Source organism: Zootoca vivipara, chromosome 8 (genome assembly GCF_965207765.1).
Source record: "Zootoca vivipara chromosome 8, rZooViv2.hap1.1, whole genome shotgun sequence".
In the NCBI taxonomy this organism is placed as follows: domain Eukaryota; kingdom Metazoa; phylum Chordata; class Lepidosauria; order Squamata; family Lacertidae; genus Zootoca; species Zootoca vivipara.
The window spans coordinates 54,585,981-54,596,300 of NC_142591.1; the positions used below are offsets into that span (position 1 = coordinate 54,585,981).

The 10,320-nt window shown below is 38.2% G+C and overlaps 1 protein-coding gene across 21 annotated transcripts in view; it reads left to right on the forward strand.

Annotated features, from left to right (window-relative positions):
* The window catches only part of SGK3 (serum/glucocorticoid regulated kinase family member 3), a 62,139-nt gene extending 54,597 nt beyond the window's left edge, over window positions 1–7,542 (forward strand). For 18 of the 21 annotated variants that reach the window (XM_088676336.1, XM_088676335.1, XM_088676338.1 and 15 more), the window contains 9 exons: window positions 29–112; window positions 196–327; window positions 1,074–1,186; window positions 1,440–1,476; window positions 1,957–2,043; window positions 2,956–3,051; window positions 4,098–4,253; window positions 5,632–5,721; window positions 6,307–7,542. In XM_088676336.1, the coding sequence (XP_088532462.1) occupies window positions 29–112; window positions 196–327; window positions 1,074–1,186; window positions 1,440–1,476; window positions 1,957–2,043; window positions 2,956–3,051; window positions 4,098–4,253; window positions 5,632–5,721; window positions 6,307–6,477 (966 nt within the window). In that variant the 3' untranslated portion in view covers window positions 6,478–7,542. The remainder of the gene's footprint in view (window positions 1–28; window positions 113–195; window positions 328–1,073; window positions 1,187–1,439; window positions 1,477–1,956; window positions 2,044–2,955; window positions 3,052–4,097; window positions 4,254–5,631; window positions 5,722–6,306) is intronic. The other 3 variants (XM_088676343.1, XM_088676342.1, XM_088676344.1) reach the window with 1 other exon arrangement.
* Window positions 7,543–10,320: the final 2,778 nt, after the last annotated feature.

Genomic DNA, 10,320 nt, shown 5'->3' on the forward strand with positions numbered 1-10,320 from the left:
TTCACACTATATGCAAATTCTTCTTCAGGTTCTTCTTGCAAAACGAAAACTGGATGGGAAGTTCTATGCCGTTAAAGTGCTGCAGAAAAAGATTATTCTCAACAGGAAAGAGGTGAAGGGAAATAGATATTTTATTTTTCCCTCCCAATTACCAAATTGTTCCTATTTACTTACTGACCTTTCACTTCCTTGCAGCAAAAACATATTATGGCTGAACGTAATGTGCTGTTGAAAAATGTGAAGCATCCATTTTTAGTTGGATTGCAATATTCATTCCAAACTACAGAGAAGCTTTACTTTGTTCTGGATTTTGTTAATGGAGGGGAGGTAGGTATATTTTTGGGTATTTGTATTGTGGCAATGTGGTGCCCGTTGAAATTGACAGAACCGCTAGTTTAGACTCACTTAGAAGCTGCAATAATGAAGTGAGTCAGCTTAATTCAAGATGGTTACGGTATATTGTTGCATCACTTAGATTCTGTAGCAAGTCTGCTGGTAATATGGTGTTGATTCTCAGCATATGGAACAACCAGCTTAAGCCATCACAGTAGCAGTTTATATTAGCCCCACATCTCTCTAGAACATGGGTAGGCAAACTAAGGCCTGGGGGCCGGATCTGGCCCTGGCCCGTGAATGGTCCGGGAATCAGTGTGTTTTTACACGAGTAGAATGTGTCCTTTTATTTAAAATGCATCTCTGGGTTATTTGTGGGGCATAGGAATTTGTTCTTCTTTTTTCAAAATATAGTCCGGCCCCCCACAAGGTCTGAGGGACAGTGGACTGGCCCTCTGCTGAAAAAGTTTGCCGACCCCTGCTCTAGAAACATAAATCTACCTCATTTACCAGCTGTGGCCCAAGTATGCTGGGTCTACAGATGTAACAAAATAAGGAAATGATTAAAGGAAGGATGTGAAGGATGTGAATGATTATGCACATAGAGAGAATCTATTTTCACTGTTTTTATAGTTGTTCATAGGGAAATTGCCAGTTCTGCTAATCTATCATTAAGAATGACACCATCTATTTTGCTTTTAATGCTGCATTCTTTTAACTTGCACTCTGCATATTTGCAGCTCTTCTTTCATCTGCAAAAAGAGCGTTCCTTTCCTGAACACAGAGCCAGGTTTTATGCTGCTGAAATAGCCAGTGCATTGGGTTACCTACACTCCATAAACATTGTATACAGGTAATAATTTATAATAATTACAAGTAATAATTTACAACATTTAGTTGTAGTCTAAATGACCGCAAAGCTGAATGTATTATTGCATTTTGTATTATTGTATGTGCATTTGTTTCTCATGCTCACAAAGCATGGGTTCCACAGAGGCCTGATTTCTTTTTAAAAGCTTATGTAAGAGAGTGGGTATTATTTGCTAAACGTGCTACTTACAATCCTATTCTGAACTATCTGTTTCCTTCTCTTTTTTTGTGACCAGGGATTTGAAGCCAGAGAATATCCTTCTAGATTCACTGGTAGGCATTAAATATATTTTCCAGTTGCCCCAGGTTTTATTTTTAATATGATCACTAACACCCTGCATCAGGTAAAGGTAAAGGGACCCCTGACCATTAGGTCCAGTCGTGACCGACTCTGGGGTTGCGCGCTCATCTCGCATTATTGGCCGAGGGAGCCGGCGTATAGCTTCCAGGTCATGTGGCCAGCATGACAAAGCCGCTTCTGGCAAACCAGAGCAGCACATGGAAATGCCGTTTACCTTCCCGCTGTAGCGGTTCCTATTTATCTACTTGCATTTTGACGTGCTTTCGAACTGCTAGGTTGGCAGGAGCTGGGACCAAGCAACGGGAGCTCACCCCGTCACAGGGATTCGAACCGCCGACCTTCTGATCAGCAAGCTCTAGGCTCAGTGGTTTAACCACAGCGCCACCTGGGTCCCTAACACCCTGCATTATTTTACAATAAAATTTACAATAACATGTTTGTTTTCAATGCAGGGCCATGTTGTATTAACAGATTTTGGGCTTTGTAAAGAAGGAATTGCTACTTCAGACACTACAGCAACATTTTGTGGGACACCAGAGGTATGTAAATTTCTTTGCATGATTTAAGAAAATATTTTGCAGTGAATTTTACAAAACTTTGCTGTGGTGGAGGGGAAGTGTTTAAATCAGTGGGTCTGTACCAATGTAAGAGACAAGCTACATGCTTCTCTGTGCTGGTGCTCTTCTTACTGAAAAGCAGACTCACAGGCTTTGTCACAAGGGCAAAATCATTTCAGCTGCTATGTTTTCTTAGTGGGGAAAATGTTAGTGCATATATGGGCCTTGTAGTGACAGACTTAGAAACAATATTTTAAGTGTACCTGTACATTGTAAGAAAATGATCACAGGCTAAACATTGGGGGTGCTATTTTATTATTTCTTTATTTAATGCACTGGTACCCCCACTCTTCAGCCAAAAAGGCTTTCAGATCAGGTCATTTTAAAAAAGGAGGGCTTCCCTCAGACTTACAATCTAAAAGATGCAACACAAAGGGAAGAAGGGGAAAAGTACATTTGGACATAATTAGGCCCATGCAGAGATTGGGAACAGCCAGGTACACATACCCTGGGCCTTAGAAGGCTAAGCTGGCCTGAGGGCCCTGCCAGGCACTGGCTGCCTTTTTGTTTGTGTTTATAACTTTATTCTAACAAAACTCCCACCCTGGGTCTCAGACAATCTCTGCACAGACCTGACAGTAAGGATTCTTTAACAGTGGACCAAGCTTTCTAGAGAGATTACAGAATCTTTTCCTTAGAACAGAACCGCTAAGGCAATGAGTGCACAGAAAAGTGTTTCAGTGCTGTTATTAGGGATTTCTAATATTACTAGATTATAATCAAGACGTTTTTGAGCTGCCTTCATCAGAGTAACAATACTCTCTCATGCAATATTTCATCTGGCAAGAAGAGCTGTCTCTCTGAGTAACTAGTCAAACTTCTTTTCCTCTATAGTACCTGGCCCCAGAGGTGATCAGAAAGCAACCCTATGACAACACAGTAGACTGGTGGTGCCTTGGTGCTGTTTTGTATGAAATGCTATATGGTCTGGTAAGTATTTTCATGTTTTTCATGCATTATATTTAAAGCAGCACTTCCAGATGTCTCTGCAAAGCGGTTGTTGTGGGGACTCTTTGTCTTCGTTCCACTGTTGGAAATGGGATGCTGGATCAGAGGCACCAATGCTCTGATTTCACAGAACTGTTCCTGTCATTCACAATATTAAGAACACATCTTACATTCCAGATTCATATTTATGAACAGGTTACTTGATTTTGTTGAGCTTGACTGTCTAATAAAATTTGATAAATACTTAGCAGATCTTGTTGCATTTTCTAATGCTGCTTTTGGTTTTATGTTGTTAATTTCCTGACTTTCTACTGGAAACAGATTATCTCACCCAGCACAGATGGAACAGACAACCGAAGTGGCAATAATGCTATTCATTGCTAAATAGAATGGAATTAGCTAGAAAAGGCTGCCAATGTCAATGTCCAGGACATAAGCCACATGTTCTCATTTGCTCTTGTATTTCTCCTTGATACTATGGTAAAATGCATCTATCACAGGCTTGTAATATTTATGCTGAAGAGTATGTTTTTTCTGCATTCAGGAGAATGCTGGGGAGGGTTACTCTTCTTTATTATAAAATGTTTTACAGTACTGACCTCACAAAAGGCCATGCAATTGCTTGCACTACAAACAATTTTTGTATATAGTTGCTATTTATATTGTTCTGGTGTATAACAGTTTTCAGCAAAATTCTTAAATCAGCTTATTTAATTTAAATTACCACATATCTGCCCCAGCTATTAAGAAGGGCTGATAGTGTTTCATAAGCTACTTTATGAGTATCTAAGAGACAATAATTCCAAAGTGGTGGTCAAAAAAGCCCCTTTCTTGCCTTTATAGGACATGAATTTGCTACACAGATTAAACAGGTGTTCTTGACTATTCTGCCTTGTGATCTCTGAAGTGAACTCTGTCCAATCTAGCATGAGTGAACATTCCAAATTATTCATTTATCTACATTACTTGAATAAGCCTAGTGCTTTTTAGTTTAGCATCCTAATTGTGTGTTTTCCTTCCCTCTCCAGCCGCCCTTTTACTGCCGTGATGTTGCTGAGATGTATGAAAATATTCTCCACAAACCCCTACATTTAAGGCCAGGCATCAGTCTTACGGCTTGGTCTATCCTGGAAGAACTTTTGGAGAAGGAGAGACAAAACAGACTTGGAGCTAGAGAAGATTTTGTACGTAATGTATCTGAAGAAACAAACAAACAACCGGCAATGTCAAGCTTAGAGCTATAACTAGAGATGTGAAGGTCCCCCCCCAAAAAAAACCCAGAAAAATTCGGATAAAACCCGTCCCCCCCCCCCGTTTTTTTCCTGAAGCCTCTTTTGTTTTTTTCCAAAAAATTGAAAAATAAAAAAATAGATTATGGAATGTTTTATTTTAACATGATGAATAAAATATTTTAAGATAAGGGGTTCAAATATTTTATAAATCATTTCTAAAACATATGTATGGTATCAGATTATTCTAATTTCTGTGAGGACAAGCAAATCTTAGGTTACAAACTGAACTCTCCAATGCAAGAACAAGATACTGTACATTTCTTCCTTAGGAGGTGCTGTTGTCACCAGAAAAGAAAAAGGTTTCAGTTTTGTTTTTGCATGCATGTGGTATACATTGGTTCTGTTCCTCTTCACTAGGCCTCAAAGCACTGGAAGAAAATATAGAGCAACAAAAGGGGCCTGAAAGTATATGTGCTGCTTTAGCAATCAGAAAAGTGTTATGAAAGAAAAAAAGAAATGAAAATATTTTAAACTTAAATGCTGTAAAACAGTCTTTAAAAAGTGAAATAAACTAATTTAAGCATATAGTAGTAGCTAAAGTGGTTAACAGACCACACACATCAGTGTGAGGAAATACATAAGGTCTCATGGGCAAAACATGGGAGGTGGAGTAAGCATATTGCATGGCAAACAATGATGAATGACAAGTTAAATTTCAGTTCCTGTTTGGATACACTATATTTTTAATATGCTAGTTGTGATAATTTTGTTCCCATTAAAATTGTCCATACTTATATTTTATGTTTCTAAAGTAACAGAATGACTTTCAATCTGGAAAAGAAAAAAGAAGTACTAATGTAGCATTTTCCGAAAATTTCCTTTCCCCCCGGAAAAAAACCCGGGTTTTTTTTTCCGAGCTTCAAAATTTCCATAAATTTTACATCTCTAGCTATAACATCAATTTAGAATTCTAAATATTGACTTTTCTTTGGAAATTATCAGTTGCCAAGGCAATCCTAAAAGCTGTGGAAATTTATTGATAGGAACCTTTTAAATAATCTGAGTTTGGCTACTGTAGTTGCTTTAAATAAACAAAATGCATTTTCCAATTAGGACTATTTCTTTAGCTTGGCTGGCTCAGCACAAACTGAAAACATATGAAACACCCAAGTAGTTAGGCAATGGAGTTACGCTCCTGTAGGATATTCGCCTTGTGAAATATATTACTCTAGCACATTACAAAGGTTTATTTTGTTGACAGCAAAAGACTGCTTTCTGATCAGTATAAGACAAGTGTATATGTATCATGCAATTATATCTTGTATTCCAGCTTGAAATTCAGAGGCATCCCTTCTTTGAATCTCTCAGCTGGACAGACCTCGAACAAAAAAAGATCCCACCACCATTTAATCCTAATGTGGTAGGTACAATAGTTCATACTTCAGTAAACTGGAATATAAGAACTCATTCAAGAAGTAATTACGGTTAGCTATAAAAAAAACCCAGCAGCAATAATTGTACTCAGATTCAAATGCTTAGTTGGAAGGAAGGCATGAAAAAAATCTATCATGGTATCAAATAACTTCAAAAAGGAAAACTAGGCAAAAAGAACTTTGAAAAAAGTTTTAAGTAGAGTTTTAAAGTAATCATAATGGTGAGATACACTAACACTAGCAAAGCAATCCTATCAGGGTGTAAAGATCTGTGGTGGAGCTACTGCTATTTCCTAAGCCCTGGGCCTGGCTTGTCCTGGCCAGGGCAGAAGTTATGGACAACTATTTTTATTTTTGGTTCCCTCCATTACTTCTACCCATAGAGAGGCAGGTCCACAATATCCTGTGGTCCCTGACACACTTTCCCTGGTAAGATGCATCACTGATTATTTTGTTGATAAATTGTTTTGTTGATAAATTGATAGACCTTCCCAGTTTGAACTGAAATACGACACACAAGAGGTAAAAATAATACCTTTTTCTTACAACAATTTGTATGTTTTATTTCCTAGTCTGGTCCAGATGACATCAGAAACTTTGACACAGCATTTACAGAAGAAATGGTACCCTGTTCAGTTTGCATTTCTTCTGACTATAATATTGTGAATGCCAGTGTGCTGGAAGCAGATGATGCATTCGTTGGATTTTCTTATGCACCACCTTCTGAAGACTCATTTCACTAAGATTTCTGGATGCTAAGAAATACTTGCAAGTCATCTTTAGATGGATGGAACGTTTTGATTGTGAATGGATTCAAAAATATGTGCAACTAGTGCCTCATTTGAAATGTTGAACAAACTTTTTCTGCTGTAATATGAGGAACCTGGGCATTTTGGATTACTTCCTTACGACTGTTACAACTGTTAAACCTGCTGTAGAAAAATACTTTTTGAACCAATACCTTTAGTTAGCTGTTCTTAACTTTTACGCTCTGTAAGAAAGGACACTGACTGTTTCCCCCCAAGTTTACATTGATAGCTCCAAATTGTCTGTCTTTAAAAGCAGCACCCTTTCGCATTTAAAGGCCTTTGCAAGCTATCTAGTGACTTTGTGCTTGAAATGTTACTATGCAAATATTTTTGTATAGCACTGTTTTTTAAAGAATATAAGCGTACTCTGCAGAATTTGTTTGCTTGTTCTTTAGGCCAAGGTGATTTATTGGTATCACTTCTTCTTAACTCCAAGCAAGGATCTGTACAATATTGCCCACCTTAAGGCCAAACTGTGCCACCTTTAGTTATACTGGGCCCAGAATTGCAACCATTACCACTTTACTCAAATTATTCGATTCATTCCATTAGTAAAACCTAGAAATGTGCTCTCTAGGTTAAATAAAGGTGGAACAAATTAGCCTTAAGTATCTTTTTATAACAATGCTTCTCATAATGACTATAACTTTTTTCCTCTTCTTGTAGAAGATAAATGGCTTTTTCCAAAGAAATATATGAGGGGAAAAAATGACTGCATTTGTAGAAGGGAAATTTAGTTCTTGTGTTTAGAAAACTAATATATTTCAATTTGATTGTATTAAAATTCATACTTTCATGAGATCTATATTTTGATTAGTTCATGCTTGGATTAAAAAAAGCTAACACAGTCCATTTGTAAAAAGACTGACTGACCACAATAGACACATTTTTTACTTGCACAACTCTGCTAAATTCAGTGTGGAACTTTGTGACTGTGGCTGGGGAAAACAGAAACCTCAAAGGAATTAATTAAATATGGAATTTACAACTTGAAGAAAATAGTCCACATGTCTTGTTTCCACTGTGGCCATGATTTGGATTTTTATACTTCCATCTAAAGACTTGAAACATGAAAAGAAAATAGAGAGAGAGCAACAAACCCAAACAAAATAGAACAAAATCTGGGCACTAGGAGATCTTGCAGTATCAAGCCAATGCAAACAGACTGCAACTGAGTACCCTTGGTCAGGTTATAATGGCACAATCAGGTTGCCAGGGCCCATGCCAGCAAGGGGGCCCAGACTCTTGAGCTTTGCTTTAAAAGTAAATATCTAACCCTCCTAGAAGGAAAGTTCATATTGAGAGACTGAGCTTAGGAAGACACCTAGCACAAACTAGGAACAAAAGAGGAAAAGATAAAAACCAACAAAATTAAACTACACTTAGCAGAGGCTCCAGACAAACACAACCGGTGTCCAGCTAAAGGACCCACTTTTGTACTAGGTTAGTGCATCTTTTACTGGGATCCCAACTTTAGCTGCAAAAGGAAATTACAATCCGTCCCCCAGCAACTGAAAGAAATGCTTCTCTCACCTCAATCTAATCCAAGAGAGGATACCCTCATAGCAACACTCCCATTGGCTATCGCTAGGCAGCAGGCACCCACCAAATTATCTGGGATTTACTTCAGAATAAACACGTTTAGATGTAGGCCTCTTAGTTTGGTCACTCCTTTTTATACAGGTACTTTAATACACAGGTCTAATTAATCTAGAATAAATATACCCTCATCTATTTATATATCTTTCATTCACAAACATATGCTGACAAAAGGGAGGGAAGCAGGTATTTCATTTTTTTCATGCTTTGAGGGAAAATGTGTAAAGAAAATACAATTTTGTTTCTTAACAATTGGATACTATCACACACACACTGCTACCAACTCCTTAAGTCAGGGGTTCTCAAAGGGTGTGGCAGGAGAGGAGGGCAAGTGTAGCGGGAAGATTCAAGGACAATCAAAGAAACAAAGTACCCGTGTTTCTCCGAAAATAAGACACCGTCTTATATTTATTTTTCCTCAAAAAAACACACTATGGCTTATTTTCAGGGGATGTCTTATTTTTTTCCTCCTCCCTCTGCCGTGGCCAGCATTGCTGCTGCGCCTATCACTATGTCTTATTTTTGGGGTATGGCTTATATTCCTTGAATGCTTAAAAATCCTGCTACGGCTTATTTTCTGGCTACGGCTTATTTTCGGAGAAACGGGGTAGTCATGTTCTGTGTTATAAATCAAGCACTGCTGTTTTGTTTTCCAATGTGTGTGGCACAAGCAAATTTGTATTCTGAAAGTATGGCCCAGAGAAAAAAGTTTGAGAACCACTGTCTTAGGTAAATGTGTTTCAGCAGAGCTTTCATCAGTGGCCTAGCGTGTTATTTAAAAACAGTTCCGCAAAATCAAAATGCGCATTTCAGGTTCAGCACTTCTGAAAGGAAAATCAACCACATTTCAATAACAAAAAAATCAGAGTCACTGACAGGCTTTAGCTTCTAATATATAACCACTTAAATGAGATTGGCACTGTACTTCAGTGCTTCATTATGTACAGGATTGAAGTGGAGGGTTTTGTCCTGCCCCTTTAAGTAATATTAGAAATCAAATCCTATCACTGAGTATGAGTTCATTATTTTTGAAATATTATTGCTTTAGAAGTGTTGACCTGGGATTTTTATTTCTGCAAAATTGTTTCATTTTTATAAATACCCTCGACCAGTGATTAAGACAGCTGAAATGCATTTGGTTTATATTATTACATTTTTTCCAAAGATTACTTAAACTAACAAGCCTAAATCAAAATAGGTTTCTTCTGAAGTAGGATCCAGAGTTCAGTAGGACTTGCTCCCTTGTAAGATTTGCTTAGGATGGCAGTTTTGGTGAGATAGTAAGTAATCGGGGGAAATGTACGTCCCTTGAATTAAAGTAATCTGAGGTAAATTTTGTGCCTGTGATGCTTTTTATCCTATCAGAGTTGAAAATATCTCTGCCGACAGCAGAGTTGTTGAACAGAAACTCGAAAACGTAAGATTTGGCAGTAGGATTGCCAAGCAACAGACAACGTCCACCTGAAGTGGATGTTGGCCATTGTTTCTTTCTGAGGAGTGTTCATGTGGAGGGAAGTTTGAAGTCTGGTTCCTTCTCTGTGTCTGGATCAGCTCCCTTCAGAGAGCGGCAAGGAACAGAAAGAGGGGTGGAGGCACGTGGTTTTATTCCTCTGAGTGAAAAGCTAATGAGGAAGCAATGGCGGTAACAGAAAAAATATGAGGGAGGACAAGAGTGGGTAAAACAAGTCTGAGAGAAAAAGTTCTATGATAGGCATAAATTGTTAATGAAAATACAGAAAGCTTGTTCATTTGCTCAGTGTCTGCTATTGCCAGCAGTGCTCCTCAGTGGAGGTAGGGAGAAAAGTAGGTTTTTTGGGGTGGGGTGGCTAGTCACTTCCCCACTTTTGTCCTCGGGAGTGCCATCTCTGTGGCAGGGGCTCTAGAATCCCACTTAATCAATTTACTGACATCTTTGAGTCACACATAACTATGGGCGGGTGCAGATAACTGTTTTGCCACAAATCTGTGCATGATGTGTGGTAGGATCTTGACCATGTTTCAGAATTAAATACATAGAGCCACTTATATCCTCCCACTTGTAGGTTGAAAATCAGTGACAATGTAGTGGGGTGGGCCATTGTGACATCAATGCACAAATGGAAGGGTTTTGAGGCCAGGATATAAAAGCATCTATAATGGAACTGTCAACCTGAGGGCGCTTTTAAAAAATGCAGCTTT